Consider the following 20,422-nt stretch of genomic DNA (forward strand, 5'->3'; position numbering starts at 1 on the left):
TGAGAGACAATAATTTATTAAAACAGGTAAAAATGCCTTCCTCACGTAAGGGGCACCTTACAATTTCCTGGTCCATATTTATTGTAGTTATCTTAGAAAGTATGCATTTCCGAACCAAGTTTTTACTGGTCTTACTTTTCTTGTTTCGATGAGTACTACCCGCTGTCAAAGTTTTCTACGCTTATTAACACGCCGCATATATGTACATGCATTTTTATAATTTTTGTTGATATTGAAAAAAAGAAAGTTGTAGCCCTAGCAACGTGCAACTCCCTGAGTTCCGTGCCCTGGGATAGTCGCTACATAATACATCTATCGATACCCGACAAGTGTTGCTTTAAGGTCAAACCTAATTCTGGAACCATTTAGCGCGCCACTTGCAGAGGCAGTCGGTGACCTCGTTGCGGCGACGCAGTGTATAGCAGTGCAGAGCTCAGAGGACGCCGCTTCATCGGCTATGCGGTGCATTCGCAGGGCTGCAAGGCAGCGGCGGGCGCTAGGTGCGAGGGTCAGGCGGTGGGGGCTCGCTACGTGCCGCGCATTCCGCGCACGTGGGCCGCACGTGCGCCGGCGGCTGCTTGCCAGGCGCGCCGCGATCGCCGATACAAGCGGACGAATTAGCGAGCGGCGGGGGCGGCGGAGGCGGCGGGGGCGGCCGAGGCGCGCCCCCGACGGATCCGGCGGCTCCAGAGCCCGGCGCCGCAGTGCGGGCCGCTGCCTAGACATGCCGGGCACGTGTTACCACCGATTACTCCCGCCTAATGGCCGCCGCTGCGGAAAGTGATACGAGGCGCCGCCCGCGGCGAAACCACGCAGCCTTGCTCGGCTCGAACGGCGTTTCGCTACAAACCAGCTAGCTCAACCTTAACATCAATATTATTTAGGTATCTGCATTCAGGTGCCCCAACCTATTGGTTTTACGCAACCCGCGACGCCTTCAAAAACCACAGACTTGATTTTCTACTGTACGTCTACTCCGCAATCCACCGTACGGTGCGTGGCGGGGGATAACCTGTACCACTACTATTCATTTCCTCTCCTGTTCCACTCCCAACGAAAGTGCGAGGGATAAACGACTACCTACATGCCTCCGTATGAGCCCTAATGTCACGTGGTTTATCTTCTTGGTCCTTATGCGCAATGTACACTACTGGCCATTAAAATTGCTACACCAAGGAGAAATGCACATGAGAAACGGGTATTCATTGCACAAATATATTACACTAAAACTGACATGTGATTACATTTTCACGCAATTTGGGTGCATAGATCCTGAGAAATCAGTACCCAGAAAAACCACCTCTGGCCGTAATAACGGCCTTGATACGCCTGGGCATTGAGTCAAACGGAGCTGGGATGGCGTGTACACGTACAGCTGCCCATGCAGCTTCATCACGATGCCACAGTTCATCAACAGTAGTGACTGGCGTATTGTGACGAGCCAGTTGCTCGGCCACCATTGACCAGACGTTTTCAATTGGTGAGAGATCTGGAGAATGTGCTGGCCAGGGCAGCAGCCGAACATTTTCTGTATCCAGAAAGGCCCGTACAGGACCTGCAACATGCGGTCGTGCATTATCCTGCTGAAATGTAGGGTTTCGCAGGGATCGAATGAAGGGCCGAGCCACGGGTCGTAACACATCTGAAATTTAGCGTCCACTGATCAATGTGCCGTCAATGCGAACAAAACGTGACCGAGACGTGTAACCAATGGCACCCCATACCAGCACGCCGGGGGATACGCCAGTGTGGCGACGACGAATACACGCTTCCAATGTGCGTTCACCGCGATGTCGCCAAACACGGATGCGACCATCATTATGCTGTAAACAGAAACTGGATTCATTCGAAAAAATAACGTTTTGCCATTCGTGCACCCAGGTTCGCCGCTGAGTACACCATCGCAGGTGCTCCTGTCTGTGATGCAGCGTCAAGGGTAACCGCAGCCATGGTCTACGAGCTGATAGTCCATGCTGCTGCAAACGTCGTCGAACTGTCCGTGCAGGTGGTTGTTGTCTTGCAAACGTCCCAATCTGTTGACTCAGGGATCGAGACGTGGCTGCACGATCCGTTACAGCCATGTGGATGAGATGCCTGTTATCTCGACTGCTAGTGATTCGAGGCCGTTGGGAGCCATCACGACGTTCCGTATTACCCTCCTGAACCCACCGACTCCATATTCTGCTAACAGTCATTGGATCTTGACCACCGCGAGCAGAAATGTCGCGATACGATAAACCGCAATCGCGATAGGCTAGAATCCGACCTTTATCAAAGTCGAAGACGTGATGGTACGCATTTCTTCTTCTCACACGAGGCATCACAACAACGTTTCATCAGGCAACGCCGGTCAACTGCTGTTTGTGTATGAGAAATCGGTTGGAAACTTTCCTCATGTCAGCACGTTGTAGGTGTCGCCACCGGCGCCAACCTAGTGTGAATGCTCTGAAAATCTAATCATTTGCATATCACAGCATCTTCTTCCTGTCAGTTAAATTTCGCGTCTCTAGCACGTCATCATCGTCGTGTGGCAATTTTAGTGGCCAGTAGTGTATGTTGGCGACAGTAGAATCGTTCGGCACTCACCTTCAAATGCCGGTTCTCTAAATTTTCTCAGTAGTGTTTCTCGAAAAGAACGTCGCCTTCCCTCCAGAGATTCCTATCTGAGTTCACGTAGCCACTCTGTAGTCATTAGATGTTGTTCGAACCTACCGGTAACAAATCTAGCAGCCCGCCTGTGAATTGCTTCGATGTTTTCCTTCAATCCGATCTGGTACGGCACCCAAACACTGGAGCAGTACTCAAGAATAAGTCACACCAGCGTCCTATATGAGGTCTCCTTTGCAGACGAACTGCTCTTTCCTAAAATTCTCCCAATAAACCGAAGTCGACCATTTGCCTTCCCTACCATTCTTCGCACCTGCTCTATCCACCTCATACCACTTTACAGCATTGCGCCCAGATATCTGACTGTGTCAAGTAGAAACTAGTAATACTGTATCCGGACATTACAGATTTGATCTTCCTACTTATCCGCATTAAATTACAATTTTCCACATTTAGGGCTAGCTTCCATTCATCACACCAACTTGAAGTTTTGTCTAAGTCGTGTTGTATCCCCCTACATTCACTCAGTTTCGACACCTTACCGTACACCACGGCATCATCAGCAAACAATCGAGGAGTGCTTCCCAACCTATCCGCGAAATCATTTATGTACGAGGGTTGGAACTTTAATGGTGGCAACTATTTATTTACAGCTCGTACAAAATAGATACCTGTTTCAAAGTTTTACTGACCTTCAGAATAGTCACCAGCATTGGGTATAACCCGTTGCCAGCGATGTGGATGTCGTAGGATATTCTTAGCAGTGCCATTTGTGTTGACAGTTCGAGGGCTTAAGTCAGGGGAGTGCAGTAGGTGGTATAGCACTTACCAGCCCCATCAGCAAACAAATCAGTAACAGCTTGCACTGTACGTGCTTGAGCATTGTTCTGCAAAATGATGGTCAGGTCCTGCAGAAAGTGTCATCACTTCTGTCTCTAAGCTGGTCGTAGGTGCTGTTCCAAAAATGAACAGCATAGAGACAGAAGTGATGACACTTTCTGCAGGACCTGACCATCGTTTTGCAGGACAATGCTCAATCACGTGCAGCGCAAGCTGTTACTGATTTGTTTGACTGATGGGGCTGTTAAGTGCTATACCACCTACTGCACTCCCCAGACTTAAGCCCTCGAACTGTAAACACAAATGGCACCGCTAAGAGTATCCTACGACTTCCACATCGCTGGCAACGTGTTATATACAATGCTGGTGGCTACTTTGAAGGTCAGTAAAACTTTGAAACACGTATTTATTTTGTACGAGCTGTAAATAACTAGTTTTCACTACTTAAGTTCCAACCCTCGTATAAAAAGAACAACACCGGTCCTATCACACTTCCCTGGGGCACTCCCGACGATATTCTTGTCTCTGATGAACTCTCGCCGTCGAGGACAACAGACTGGGTTCTATTATTTAAGAAGTCTCCGAGCCACTCACATATCTGTGAACTTGTTCCGTATGCTCGTACCTTAGTTAACAGCCTGCAATTGGGCACCGACTCAAATACTTTCCGGAAACGTAGAAATACGGAATCTGCCTGTTGCCCTTCATCCATAGTTCTCAGTACACCATGTGAGAAAAGAGAAAGTTGATTTTCGTACGAGCGATGCTCCCTCAAACCATGCTGATTCGTGGACATAAGCTTGTCTCAAGAAAATTTATTATATTCTAACTGTGAATATGTTCAAGCATTCTGCAGCAAACAGAAGTTACGGATATTGGTCTGTAATATTGACATTCTCTCGCTCGCTACACGCACACTGTTAGTTCTACGGAAAAACTGAATATGACCTTTTTTGCAGGAAATTTAAGATATTTAAATTTTATACTAGGGCACATTTTCGCTAGGGGTCGTAGTTTTCGAATTATTCAAGAAACTCTACAGATGCGTTTTTGTTGAATAATTCGAAAATCGTGGCCTCCAACGGAAACGTGTTCCAATACAAGATTTAAGTACTCGTACATTAAATTTTCTACAAAATAGGTCCTGTTCTTTTTTATGTAGTTCTAATATTTTGTGCTTAGCAAGCAAGAGAACATGAAAATCATGTACGATTTTTAAGGCGTTGCAGGTTGCATAATACCGATAGGTAGGAGCAATTGAAACAACCAGTATTAGGCGAAAACTGTGTATGGTGATGACCCTATATTACAGTTTCCATAGGCAAAAACATTGCATTTTCAATATTTCATACACATTGCACAACACATTTAAAGGTTAATGATGTCACATTGGCACTAAATTTCATCACAATTCTGTCCAACGCCACCGCTGACATGTCACACGATGGGAAGGGTCGCATCCATTCTTACAAAAATTTCACGCTTCTTTTGATGTCTGTGCTGTGGAGGTCAGAACAACATCACCCAGTGTTAAAGTAACGTAGATTTCTTGTGGGTGGCCGAGGATAACATTTCAGACATACCGCTGCTCAGAATCACCATGACGTGACCTAAGTTGGTGACACGAAAGGCGCTAATGAAACAACCCCTTTCCTTGGGGAATTTATTTACACACATTACATAGCCTAAAACGACAATATGCAGCGCAATGAGCAATAGGATGGCGTTCTTGAGAACCTTTGACAGTGCTGAAAACCCCTGGACGACTCAATCCTTCCCTAAGGACATCACGGCGCTGCAACCCAACTGTATGTCAGCTTACCCTCTTGAAGTATAGGGCTACCAGAATTTTTGTTCTGGCAGCCTATACACAGAGTGAGACATGCTACGGACCTTTCAAAACCGTTCGAGGAAATTTCAACGTAATCGACATTGACGCGTAACACTCACGACTCCATGAATAAAACCATTGTCGGTTGTTTTATAAATGTCCCTCTATAAACAGAGCCATTCACTGATTCCCAGGCGCCGGTGAGACAGGCAATAATTTCGAATTCATATTCTGTACTAATTTGAGATTTCATTCCATTCAACTCATCCTGTAACCCTTCTTCACTTTGACTGCGGATAGCAACGTCATCAGCAAATCTTATCATTGGTATCCTTTCACTCTGAATTTTAAGCCTTGAATCTTCTTTTTATTTTCATCATTGCTTCTTCGATGCGTAGATCGGGCAGTAGAAGTGAACTGTATAATCCCTGTCTTACATCCTTTTTTTAACCCGAGCAGTTCATTCTTGATCTTTCAGCCTTATTATTCCTTATTGTTTCTTGTACTTATTTGTGTTATCCGTCTCTTCCTATAGCTCACATCTATTTTTCTCAGAATTTCGAACATCTTGTAGCGTTTGATATTGTCGAACGCTTTTACCAGATCTACAAATCCTACGAACGTGACCTGATTTTCTTCAGCCTAGCTTACGCATGAATCGCTACGTCAGAACTGCGTCTCTCGTGCATATGTCTGTCCTAAGGCCAAACTGATCGTCATGAAACATGCTCAGGTTTCTTTTCTATTCTTCTGCATATTATTGTTATCAACTACTTGGATGCATGAGCTGTTAAGCTGATTGTGCGATATTTCTCACACTTTTCGCCTCTTGCAATCCTTGGAATTGTGTTGATGTTTTTCCGAAAGTCATATGGTATATCGCCAGTCTCATACATTCTACACACTAATGTGAACAGCTGTTTGGACGGCACTTTCCCCAATGATTTTATAAACTCCGGTGGAAATTTATCCATTCCTTCTGCCTTATTTGATGATAACTCGTCAAAAAGCTCTTTTAAAATCTTATTCTAACACTGGATCCCCTATCTCTTCTAAACCGATCCATGTTTCTTCTTCTATCACTTCATCAGTCTAGTCCTTCAGTGTATCCTTTCCACCTATCCGCTCCCTCCTCTGCATTTAACAGTGGAAGTCTCGTTGCTCTCATAATTATACCGCCATTGCTTTTATTTTCACCGAAGATCTTTTTGACTTTTTGATGTCGGGGTGTGAAAAGGGATGCCTGTTACGCCGGCACCTAGGCATCAGTGAAGAGCTGTCTGTGTACAGGAAGATATGTAAAGTACCCTCAACAGTGTGGGGGTGGTAAGAAAATTGTTGGTGAACTAGGTAAGGGAGACCCTTGCCCTCTTATTCACTCACGTGTTACTGTCGGAGACCCTCGTGATCACGTAGTGGGAGGGCGCGAAACAGCATATCCGAGAAAGTACAAAATACTTCAGATAAAATTCGAATTTCGTCTAATGGTTTTGAAAAATCCCTAGCGAATCCACCGTTTATACCAAACCGAAAATGTATATCTTGCTGCTCTTCAAAGGAATTGAATCACGTTCGGTGGTTGCAGCTCGACGATGTTCTTAGAGAAGGACTGAATCGTGCGAGGAGTGTCAGCAGTATCAAAGGTTGACGCAAAACTCATCCTCTGTCATTTTCGTCCGCGAAACGTGTGGAGACCAACGCTTCACGGGGAGAGGTGGTTTCATGACGCCCTTATACCACTCCATAAGGCTGTTTAGTGTTATTTCTGAGCGGCGGTACGTCTCAAATGTTTATCTAGGCTACCCATAAAAAACCGCTTAGTTAATCGGTCGGCGACCACGTTTCTGACCTCCATTGCAAAGGTGTTAAGAGCAAGGATAAAATGTCGATAAGAGGTGGTATGAACACCTTTTCATAGCGCGACACGTATGGCGGAACTGTGACGAAATTTGTTGCCAATGTGATGACCTACCTTATACATCACATGAACTTCTGAGCTCTGTTCTTTCTTCTTCGCATGTGTGGAGAAGTTGTTTGAAGCGTCACCCTCAGTGTGTCGTCGTAGGGGGCGGTGCCTTTGCACCATTTTACAGGAAGGCTGTAGGTCGCTTTGTGCTAAATTTCAATCTCCTGCGTCGCAGTCGAAGACAATTACGGGTTTCGCAAAGTGACCCTTTCAAAAATGGTTCAAATGGCTCTGAGCACTATGAGACTTAACTTCTGAGGCCATCAGTCCCCTAGAACGTAGAACTACTTAAACCTAACTTACCTAAGGACATCACACACATCCATGCCCGAGGCAGGATTCGAACCTGCGACCGTAGCGGTCGCGCAGTTCCAGACTGAAGCGCCTAGAACCGCTCGGCCACATCGGCCGGCAAGTGACCCTTTAATTGTGTTCCGCAGAGCAACTGTCGACGTAACGCAGAAGTTAAAAATAGTGTCATAATCTATTCATTAGCAGATATAAGCGTGCAATAACTGTATAACACCATAGATCAAGTACTCGCATTACAGAAGGAATATTGTCTTCAGGCATCATTACTCCAACGCGCAAATTACCTCAATTATATGCATCCAAACTTTGAGAATGATAGCACCTAGTGACTTCCAACAATGTTTACACATAACTTTCAACCGCTTTGAAACTTCATTTCATTGCCACTCCCATCAAAACAATCAAAGGGTAAAAGTAAGGCTTACTGCATTTTCGCTATTCGTGTAGTAAAACTTCAGCAACATGCATTTCGTTTTTGTTTATTACTTCTTTGCTGCTAGCAGTATTCGCAATACATTCTGCAGACAATATCCACATATACCACTGAATGTAACTGCAAAAATATTATTTTTCGACACATAGTTCAAGAGCTACGACGTCATAAGATTGAGATTCGTGAAAAATCAGTTTCTTCCTAAGAGAAAGAATAAATTATCGGGCCTCAATACATCTAATTTCGTTTCCGAATTTTTCCGTAGTCTGTTGGTGCTTATTCCCATACTAATAAAACTAACATAGAGTTTTGCGTATTCAAACAGAAAAGGTTTACATGCTGAAACTCAAACGTTTCACACCACGTTATGTCATTTGTAAAGTTGTACACACGGAAGTTAGTTTCTTTTAAAGTACACTACTGGCCATTAAAATTGTTACACCAAGAAGAAATGCAGATGATAAACGGGTATTCATTAGACAAATATATTATACTATAACTGACATGTGATTACATTTTCACGCAATTTGAGGGGATAAATCCTGAGAAATCAGTACCCAGAACAACCACCTCTGGCCGTAATAGCGGCCTTGATACGCCTGGGCATTGAGTCAAACAGAGCTTGGATGGCGTGTTCTGGTACAGCTGCCCATACAGCTTCAATACGATACCACAGTTCATCAAGAGTAGTGGCTGGCGTATTGTGACGAGTCAGTTGCTCGGCCACCATTCACCAGACGTTTTCAATTGGTGAGAGATCTGGAGAAAGTGCTGGCCAGGGCAGGAGTCGAACATTTTCTGTATCCAGATAGGCCCGTACAGGACCTGCAACATGCGGTCGCGCAATATTCTGCTGAAATGTAAGGTTTTGCAGAGATCGAATGAAGGGTAGAGCCACGGGTCGTAACACATCTGAAATGTAACGTCCACTGTTCGAAGTGCCGTCAGTTCGAATAAGAGGTGACCGGGACGTGTAACCAATGGCACCCCACACAAACACGCCGAGTGATACGCCAGTGTGGCGATGACGAATACACGCTTCCAACGTGCGTTCACCGTGATATCGCCAAGCACGGATACGACCATCATGATGCTGCAAACTGAACCTGGATTCATCGGAATAAATGACGTTTTGCCATTCGAGCACCCAGCTTCGTCATTGAGTACACCATCGCAGGCGTTCGTGTCTGTGTTGCAGCGTCAGGGGTAACCGCAGCCATGGTCTTCGAGCTGATAGTCCATGCTGCTGCAAACGTCGTCGAACTGTTCGTGCAGGTGGTTGTTGTCTTGCAAACGTTCACACCTGTTGACTCAGGGATCGAGACGTGGCTGCACGATCCGTTACAGCCATGCGGATAAGATGCCTGTCATCTCGACTGCTAGTGATACGAGGCCGTTGGTATCCTGCACGGCGTTCCGTATTACCCTCCTGAAACCCACCGATTCCATATTCTGCTAACAGTCATAGGATCTCGGCCTTTGCCGGCCGCGGTGGTCGTGCGGTTCTAGCGCTGCAGCCCGAAATCGCGGGACTGCTACGGTCGCAGGTTCGAATCCTGCCTCGGGCATGGATGTGTGTGATGTCCTTAGGTTAGTTAGGTTTAAGTAGTTCTAAGTTCTAGGGGACTGATGACGTAAGATGTTAAGTCCCGTAGTGCTCAGAGCCATTTGGATCTCGGCCAACGCGAGCAGCAGTGTCGCGATACGATAAACCGCAATCGCGATAGGCGACAATCCGACCTTTATCAAAGTCGGAAACGTGATGGTACGCATTTCTCCTTCTCACACGAGGCTTCAGAACAACGTTTCACCAGGCAACGCCGGTCAACTGCTGTTTGTGTATGAGAAATCGGTTAGAAACTTTCTTCATGTCAGCGCATTGTAGGTGTCGCCACCGGGCCAACCATGTGTGAATGCTCTGAAAAGCTAATCATTTGCATATCACAGAATCTTCTTCCTGTCGGTTAAATTTCGCGTCTGTACCACGTCATCTTCATGGTGTAGCAATTTTAATGGCCAGTAGTGTATCTGGGAGGAGGGGGGTGGGAGGGTTATTGCTAGTTGACCTTAAACAATAATAAAGGTGAGTTCGTCCACATGAGCGCTAAAAAACTCCGTAGGATTTCGTTAAGCTGTAGATCACTTAAAATTTAAGTTTGTATATTCATCCAAATATCTAGGAATTACAAATCTGAACGACTTAAACTGCCGCCGTCGTGCAGAATGTCTTGTGGTGTAAGCCTCTCCGCAGAGAATGTAACAGATTTAGTAAAGACATTGCCTACAGTACGCTTCTGCCTTCTCTTTTGGAGTCTTGCTGCGTGGTATTTGATACTTACCAGAAGGCATTGACGGACAACGTCGAAAAAGTTCAGGATACAACGTGACCGTCACGTTTCACTATCTAAACACATTTCTTGGTAAGAAATGTTGACCGTAGGCTAATCCGGCACCAAAATTCGTGATACAACAAAGTCAGCAAGAAAACGTGTAGTATGCGTTCTGCGCTCTGGCATGTGTATTTTCGAAATAAAATAATTCAATAAAATGATAAAATGTGAAAATCTGGTATGCTCGGTACCACACAGCTTCTGTTTGTTGAGAGACACTAGGAATTTGGACGATGTGAGTGTCTCCGCACGTAATCAAATGTCATGTCCCACACAACAGACACCACTCAAATATAGATACTGCTGCGATTAGGACAGAAGCTGAAGTAATGAAATTTTTGCCAATTCCAGGACTTAAACCCGGATCTCCTGCTTACGAGGGAAAACTGTTATCTGTTTCACCGCCGTGACAATGTGACTAACACCGCTGCACGGATTACCCTAGTCCATTGCCTTTGTTAGCACATACTATAAGTCACTCCTTAACCCCTCTTGACTCCTCCCTTCTTAAATCGTCAGTATAGCCAAGACTATCCAATATAAGAACAGCATCCCAGAATTGTACGTGATGGGAGAATCCTGCCGTAGGTGACCTGTTGATCAGATGGAATTATATTTTCCTGGAGACGTGCTGAGTCTCAGTTTTATCTTCGATTAGGATAGAAGATTAAGTAATGAATTAAAACGTGTGCGGGGCTGGAACGCGTGTCTCCTGCTTACCAGGCAGATGCTCTATCATCTACAAAACCGCTGCACGGATTACACTAGTCCAGTACCCTGCCAGACACAAACTTCAATTCAAACCTCCGTCCATCTTGATTTTCCCTTTCTTAAGAAGTATTTCCGAGGTTTTCCAGTATTCGCCTAATAAGCGGGAGATCGGAGTTCAATTCCTGGCCTTGGCACAAGTTTTAATTATTTACTTCAGCTACTATCCTCATCGAAGATAACACTGAGACTTAGTATGTCTCCAGGAAAATGTAATTCCATCAATTCAATATCCACTTCAGTAAGAGTGTTACGGCTCCTTGACGTTTACCTCAGTGCAGATGCACTAATATCGTCCGAACTTCTACGGGAATCAATAATTTACGAGTAGAGAGTTAATGGACGAGGGATAGTTCCTTGCAGCGTGCGGTAAATTGGAAAATTGAGCCGGTCAGAGACTCTTAGAGAAAAATTCAGAGATCGAATCTCGTATCAGATACAGAATCCCATATGAGAATGAGATACAGTAAACGCTAATAAACTATTATTAGTCGACGACTTGGAACCGTGTCCAGCACCATTCGAATATTTTGGAAGATAGGATCTGTAGCGGGCAGTCAAATGAAAACGAGACTGAAGGAAAAAAGGTAAGAAACTGTTTATTACTGGAAAATAATATCCATAGCTGTTAATACATTGATCCCACTGTGAGCGTAGTGAAAAGAATCGTGACAACAGACTTCCATGTGTTTGGAGCCGTGAAGAATGTCATTTGTGGCCGTTCATCTGCCTCGAATGAAGCGGTGCACAATTGGATAGAATTATAGTTCGTTGGGCAACAGCAAACAGTTTCCCGCGAAGTACTGACCGCCTCGTCTCGCAGTGGTATAAATGTGTTAACAGTCACGGTGATTACTTTTGAAAACGGTTTACGTAATTTTTTAGTGTTTCGTGCCTCAAACGGTAAAATCTGAACCCTTATCGGATGACTTTGCTGTCCGTTTGTCTGTCTGTATGTCCGTCCGACTGTTAAAAACCCTTTTCCTCAGGAATGGCTAGACGTATCAGGTCGAAATATAAGCCACATAGTGAGGTCTACGGTCCCTTAGCGGTGTAAAAAACTGAATATTCTAAGTAAATGTAATCAAAAGATTCGGTCATTAATGTACATGTTTTGACACTCACTCATCAGATCATAGAATAAAGGCTTTCACGACCGGATGACATAGCTGCTGGTACACCTTTCGGAATGTGAAGTCGTGGTCCAAGAAAGAAACTCTTTCTTGTCTTGTCGGCAAGACTCAGCGGAGGAGCGCCTCTGAAGATGTCCAGCGCAGTCCTGGACGAAACTTAAGGAACGGAAGAGATTCTTGGACCACGACCTCACATCCCGAAAGGTTCACTCATCAAACCAGTAGGGTACTTCTCGTTGACCTTGAACCACGAAATTTGGCAAGTAACAAGGTTGCACAGTGGAAATAAAGTAAAACAATCCGAAAATTGTTAACCTGTAACTGTATCACACAAATTATACTTCTTTTGTCATTTGTTATCCGACTTCAGATTTAAAACTGAAACATTCTCGAAAGCCTTGGAAATCACTAGACTGGTATGTTGCCAGTATCAGTGTCGACAACAGGCAAAAATAATCCAGATTGTCGACTCCTGGGATCAATGAACAGCCTTTATAAGAAATTATGTTTGTACTGAACCTCAAATCATTGGGGGAAGTGGCAAAAAAACGACTATAGTCATCCAGTACAACCTCAGTTTTCTTTTCCATTGTTCTGCACATTACTGTTGTTAGCAACCTGGACGCATGAGTTGTTAAGCTGATTGTGCGATAATTCTCGCACTTGTCAGCGCTTGCAGTGTTCGGAATTGTGTGGATGATATTTTTCCGAAAGTCAGATGGTATGTCGCCAGACTAATACATTCTACACAGCAACGTAGTCGTCACTAATACGGCTTTAGGAAAGGTATGGGCACCAGAGAGGCTATTCTGACACTACAGTGGATAATGGAAGCAAGATTAAAGAAAAATCAGGACATGCTCATAGGATTTGTCGACCTGGAAAAAGCATTCGACAGTGTAAAATGGCGCAAGGTGTTCGAAATTCTGAGAAAAATAGTGATACGCTGTAGGGAGAGATGGGTAATATACGATATAAACAAGAGCCAAAAGGAAAGCCGCGCGGGATTAGCAATTGGTCTGAGGCGCTGCAGTCATGGACTGTGCGTCTGATCCCGGCGGAGTTTCGAGTCGTCCCTCGGGCATGGGTGTGTATGTGTGTGTTTCTCGTTAGGATAATTTAGATTAAATAGTGTGTAAGCTTAGGTACTGATGACCTTGGCAGTTAAGTCCCATAAGATTTCACACACATTTGGATATTTTTGGACAAAAGGAAGCAATAAGATGGACGACCAAGAACAAAGTGCTCGGATTAAAAGGGTGTTCAATCTGTAGATCAAACAAACAATCATGGAAATAAAAGAAACGTTCAGGAGCGGAATTAAAATTCAATGATACGATTCGCTGATGACATTGATATCCTGAGCCGGCCAGGGTGGCCGAGCGGTTCTAGGCGCTGCAGTCTGGAACAGCGCGAACGCTACCGTCGGGTTCGAATCCTGCCTCGGGCATGGATGTGTGTGATGTCCTTAGGTTAGTTAGGTTTAAGTAGTTCTAAGTTCTACGGGACTGATGACCTTAGAAGTTGAGTCCCATAGTGCTCAGAGCCATTTGAACCATTTGATATCCTGAGTGATAGTGAAGGATAATTACATGATCTACTGAATGAAATGAACAGTCTAATGAGCACAGAATATGGATTGCGAGAAAATCGAAGAAAGACGAAAGCAATGAGGAGTAGCGGAAATGAGAACAGCGAGAAACTTAACATCAACGAAGTAACGTTGTTAAGGAATTCTGATACCTTGGCAGCAAAATAGCCAATGACGAATGGAGGAAGGGAGACGTCAAAAGCAAACCAACACTGGCAAAAAGGGCATCCTGGCCGAGAGAAGTCTACTAGTATCAAACATAGGCCTTAATTTGAGGAAGAAATTTCTGAGAATGTACGTTTGGAGTATAGCATTGAATGGTAGGGAAACATGGACTGTGGCAAAACCGAAACAGAAGACAATCGGGGCATTTCAGATGTGCGCTACAGAAGAATGTTGAAAATTAGGTGGAATGATTACGTAAGGAATGAGGAGCTTCGGTGCAGAATCGGAAAGGAAAGAAATATGCGAGAAACACTAGCAAGAAGAAGCGACAGAATAATAAGACATCTGTTAAGACATCTGGGAATGACTTCCGTGCTGCTAGAGGGAGCTGTAGAGGGCAAGCCGGCCGGGATGGCCGAGCGGTTCTAGGCCCTACAGTCTGGAACCGCGCGACCGCTACGATCGCAGGTTCGAATCCTGCCTCGGGCATGGATGTGTGTGATGTCCTTAGGTTAGTTAGGTTTAAGTAGCTCTAAGTTCTAGGGGACTGATGACCTCAGAAGTTGAGTCCCATAGTGCTCAGAGCCATTTGAACCATTTGTAGAGGGCAAAAACTGTAGACGAAGACAGGGATTGGAATACAAGCAGCAAAATACATCCAGCAAATAATTGAGGACGTAGATTGCAGGTGCTGCTCTCAGGTGAAGAGGTTGGCACTGGAAAGCAATTCGTGGCGGGGCGCATCAAACCAGTCAGAAGACTGAAGACAAAAAAAAAAAGAATGACAGAGTGCTATTCGGACCTGGCCAGTGCTTTTATCCATCTGTCTCGTTTTCATTTGATTGTCCCCTACACGTGTCCAGCCACATATATGAACCGCCACAGTGCTCGCCACTGGGGAGGGCAGGTGTGGCCGAGCTTTGACGCTGGCGCCAATAAGCTGTGACAGATTGCTGTCGACATACGACGCTTAACATTCGCGCAGCGGACTCGTGAAAGGGCGCATTCAGTGTATTTCCGACCGAAGCGAGAGGCGCCCGCCCTGGCGTGCCAGCTGGCAGACACAACCACCCAGACGGGCTGTCTCGGCAAAGGCTGCTTACTGCGGGATACATTTATTACTGGCGCACCGGTAACTGTGCCTGCATCGCCGTCGAGGCGTGACCCCACCACGTGCACTCGTACAGTCGGAGTCTCTCATCCAGGATGCTGGAGAGGTTGGCAACAGCGACTGGCGAGGAAGTGACAGAGCCGCGCATCGTCGACAAGTCCCACACTGCGACCTATCCCCGATGTTATCCAATCTGGACGTTGACGCAACAGTACAGAAAACGAAGCAGAAATTAGGGAAGAGAATTAAAGTTCAGGCGGATGAAACGAAAGCTTTCGGGATTGGCCGCAACATTTTAGTTCTCTCCGAGATGGCAAAGGGCTAGGAAAAGCAGTTGAATGGCATGGGCAGTCTTCTGAAAAGAGGTTATAAGGTGAAAATCGAGAGACGCAAAACGAAGGTAATGAGATGTTGTTGAATTAAATCAGGTGATAGTAAGGCTATTCGTTTAGGAAATGAGACACAAGAGCGCAAGACTTGTTTGGTTATTTGGACACCAAATGACTGGTTCAAAAGGCTCTGAGCACTATGGGACTTAACTTCTGAGGTCATCAGTCCCCTAGAACTTAGAACTACTAAAACCTAACTAACCTAAGGACATCACACACATTCATGCCCGAGGCAGGTTTCGAACCTGCGACCGGAGCGGTCACGCGGTTCCAGACTGAAGCGCCTAGACCGCACGGCCACACCGGCCGGATGTTATAAAACACAGACCGGCTGTAGCAAGAACATAAATACTGAAAAAGAGAAATTTGTTAATGTCGAATACGAAGTTAAATGTTAGGAAGTATGTTCCGAAAACATTTATCTGGTGTGTAGCCTGCTACTAAACTGAAAGGTGGATAATAAACAGTTTCAGAGTTCTGAAATGTGGTGCCGCAGAAGAATGTTAAAGCTTAGATGGTTAGATCGATCAGCTAATCAGAAGATAATGATTCGAATTGGGACGATAAGGGAATTTATGGCACAGCTTGACTGAAAGAGTAGCTCGGTTGATAGGATGTACCCTGAGGTTTGCAGGAATCGTAATTTTGGTAACGCAGGAAAGTGTGTGTGTGTGTGTGTGTGTGTGTGTGTGTGTGTGTGTGTGTGTGTGTGTGTGTGGAGTTGGATTAAAAATTTTAGTAGAACGGCAAAGCTCGAGTACATTAAGCAAATTGTACGGTAGTTATCTTTACCTTTTTACGTTTAATCCTGTAAGCGAAACGTATTGTCTGTGGTGATATGCTTCCATTTTATTAGTAAATAAATGATGACAGAATATAGCCTGACAGTACGCATTTAATTTGCATAGATTGAGAGATACTGGCTCTTTACTACCCCGCGCAGAAGGCAGAGGCCCAAAAGGCGAATACTAGAAGCATCGCCCACCAAGAGATCGATTATACCCGCCCGTACATTTACCGAAACGCGGCGCTGAAAATAGGTTGCTACTACTTCGCGCGGATTGTGTACACTCCACGTGAGCATGTTATGGAAATTAGTTATTCCGTCGCCAGTGAAACACGCTTCATCTGTGATAAGTATTTTGTTTACAAAATCATGCTGCGCACTTTGTAACAAAAACCACTCTGAGAATATTCGTCGCGGAGGGAAATCTTTCTCTTCTGCCTCTTGTTCACGCTGAATACGGTAAGGCGGCACACGTTCCTCTTTCAAAGTCCGGTGGACGACAGTGTGCAATAAAAAGATTCCAGGGACGCGGAACGACTGAAATCGTGCGTTATCAAGTAGAAATTACAGTTTATGACTACGAATAGTGCTAATCTATTCATAACGATGGTTATGGCAATTCGTTCTAGAGTACTTTAGGTTTGTAGGTAAGCTGCTGACTCGAAGAAGGTCATTGCTCCCTCTCCTCTACCACTCTATCATCTACTTCAAGAAAAGCGGTCACGTAACTTTACTTTGCAAAAACAGACATATTGTCTTATGGGATAACAGCAATCAGTGATTTTATAATGTTACTTAAAATCCATCTTGATTGCAATTTTTTTTTATTTATTATTCATATGACCGGTTTCGGTTCATTCAGAACCATCTTCAGAAATATCAGATCTGAAGATGGTTCTGAATGAACCGAAACCGGTCATATGAATAATAAATAAAAAATTTGCAATCAAGATGGATTTTACGTAATGTAACTTTACACTAACCACTATGTCCTTATCCCAGCAAAGCAATATTTATGTAATACGAATATTAGAATACCATTCCTGAGTGTAAATATTTCATAAATTCTAGAGGAGGCGGCTAATGAGGTATTCGTTTAGTTTTGAATAATATTTGTCGATTTTCAATTTTCTACCTGACGTCGACCGGCAACTTTTACACTTTTTTCGCGAAAGAGTATAAAACTCTATTCCGAAACATAGAGAGGGACGCATTGTCGATAAGAAAATTATTTTTACTTGAAGTACTGTGGTTGTGACAAGTGGAATTCGTGGTAAATCACTTGCACCGACGACGCCTCATCTGCTTGAGTGCCTTCGGGACCGCATGAAGCTCTGTAGTAAATAAAGTGTATTCACAGGGAGGTGAATCCTGAAGGTATAGCCGCGAACCAGTAGTGAATAGCCTATGGCGCCCCCTTGTTTAGACCCATCAGTGTGTCCAACAATAAATTTTTGATGCTTATCTAAAATTTTAATAAACAAAGATTGAAACTTAAAATGTAGAGTACAGTCTTTCTTATAACTCAAAAACAATTCTAGGCCTACGTAGAATATTAAAACCAGCCACATCCATCTCTTAAACGCAGTTCCTCAAACGTATCTTGTAGGGCTTCGTCTCTCGTTCCCGATTAAGAAAAAGCTTTTCAATTGGTGGCCTAGCAACGGAAAGGTGTGTACGGCGTGGATGAGGTTTCAAGGCCTGTCGAACTTCGAGTCGTCGCCTCATGTGAAGCAGAAACGTTTGCTGTGGCGCTGGTTCTAAAGGCCTCAGCGACCTGCCGTATTCCTTCGTGGTGGACCATGTTCAACACATTTAAATAAGAGGGTCGTATGGAACCATACACCGTGTATTCATTGTGAAGCCGAGGTCGCACGGAGGCAAAGCCAGAGCAGACAAATTTGGTCTGCTCCCCATGAATCGTGGCTAAGACATTTAAAGTTTTCAGTGCTTTCAGGGACCATCTTTTCAGGTTCCTAAAGTGTGGCAACCATGTAAGCTGGGAGTCAAATGAGAAGCGTAGAGACCTCACTTTGTTTTGGAAATGAAGAACAGCGTCATCCATCCTCAACTTCTTGGTGGAGAAATTACTTCTTGGTGGAGAAATTAAAATCTCTTTTATCCACCCAGTCCTCCAACGGTCGAATAGGCACTTGCAACTGATGAGTTGTTGTTACTCTAGTAGGGACAAAAGACAGAATAGTCGTCATCGAACAACACTGGGCAGGACTTTATCAAACGACGTAATACTAGTAATAGGTACGGCAAAGACAGGCATAGTTAAGACTCTATCTTGAGGAACACGGTACTCGAGCATAAAGCGAGCAGAGAAAATCACCGTCTTCGTATCTAAACTGGCGTGGCGAGTCTGACCGTATAAAGATGGGAAGGTCTTTGAAAAAAAAAACATTCATGAGGCTGCCCGAGGATAGCATGCTTCCAAATAGTATCGTACGCCTTCTCAATGTCAAAAAATTTACCCAGTAGGTAATACCAGCGCAGGAAAGACTATTGTATAGCCGCTCACACGAGAACCACGTTTTCAAAGTTGCAGCAATAATTGCTGAACCCACACTGAAAGTGATTAACAAGCTGCCTGGGTTCTAAGATAATGTGGCAGTTGACCTTCCACTCTATATCCTTCCCCACACATTTCGTGAGAACAACACTGCGGTAATTATACGGGCATGGGAGGTCTGTTCCGGGTTTTAAAAATGTAATTAAAACTGACGGTCGCCACAAGTCGGGAAAATGTCCTGACGTCCAGCTAAGGTTAAAAACACCGAGGAGGATTTCTTTGCTCCGCTCTATGAGAAGCCATCTACAACTACATCTACTTGGCTACTTTGCAAATCACATTTAAGTGCCTGGCAGAAGGTTTATCAAAACACGTGTGGATGGTGTGAGCAGGGTTTCCAGGCCAGTATTATTTTGCTCCTCTGCACTTATAGGATTTTATTTCATTCTATACACTGTAATAACACTGCGGTCACATCAGATTTACAGCTGTAAATTTAAAACTTGGAAATCCTACTTACAGGAGCTGCAGCGCAGTAGTTCCGTGTTTGCTATGCCCGATTAAGGCAATACAGCTTCATAGGATGCACATCACAGTTGCTCATGGCATTCTTAGTAAATTACGCGTCTTGTCGATAGCAAGACGTTTTTAAAAGAGTTACAAGTTTTAACTAATTATGTATTTCAGATCGGTCTTATCGCTCGTTACTTCTGTCCCTTACTGAGGGTGCACTCAGATATAGAGCCTTCAGCAACGTACCTACCACGTTAGTTCTTGGTTGGACTTCCTCCAGTACTCGCACTTCCGCCATCAGTGTTGGAGTAACATACCAATATTTAAAATAGATTTAAGTGACCTAAAAAGTACACAACTACCATATATATTAATATGTCGAGTCAATATCCGTTTTTCCCAATACGTAGAAATCGTGCTGGGATGAATGAGGCATCATTAAAAAGGTTGTTGAACGGGTCTCTGACATTACGTACCGATTTTGCGTTAAAACTTACTATTTCTGAAACTTAAACATAAATGAGAATTTCAACTCTTATAGGCAAAATTGAATGCCTATATTTTGTGAAGCTAACTTATTGATCACGAATAAGAGATCCCGTTTCACATTATCATATTTCAAATACCATTATTATTTTATTGCAAATACCATTTTATTTATTTTATTGTACTTATTAACTCGATAATTTGTATATAGCATTGTCATAGATAATAACCGTGACCACTTCGGCAGTCCATTATCTCTGCCCGACGTGAGAGTTGACTTTTCTAAACGAATGTACGTTCCGAATGGCAAACATATTTGTGACTGTCGCGTTGAATTGTGATTTACCTATTGTGTGAAATACCAGTGTCCTATAGAATGCGTAGCTAATTTATACAATGCCTCATGATTTAGGCAAACTACGAAATGTAAGTTTTTTTGTGAAAATGCTACATACTTTACCTAGCCATTTTATGCAATACCTAAGCATTCTACAGAATGATCAGTACCATTTATGCAAGTTGTTAAAAGGGAACAAGAAGAAAAGCCTTTCTTAATTAATACGCATTTGAAACTGAAAGAAA

At 44.1% G+C, this 20,422-nt stretch overlaps 1 protein-coding gene across 1 annotated transcript in view; it reads left to right on the top strand.

Moving 5' to 3' along the window:
* Window positions 1–457: 457 nt before the first annotated feature.
* Window positions 458–20,422, top strand: part of LOC124620267 — a 178,034-nt gene continuing 158,069 nt past the window's right edge. The window contains exon 1 of the mRNA XM_047146935.1: window positions 458–585. Within this exon, the coding sequence (XP_047002891.1) occupies window positions 458–585 (128 nt within the window). The remainder of the gene's footprint in view (window positions 586–20,422) is intronic.

The sequence above is a fragment of the Schistocerca americana genome, chromosome 6 (genome assembly GCF_021461395.2).
Source record: "Schistocerca americana isolate TAMUIC-IGC-003095 chromosome 6, iqSchAmer2.1, whole genome shotgun sequence".
NCBI classification, from domain to species: domain Eukaryota; kingdom Metazoa; phylum Arthropoda; class Insecta; order Orthoptera; family Acrididae; genus Schistocerca; species Schistocerca americana.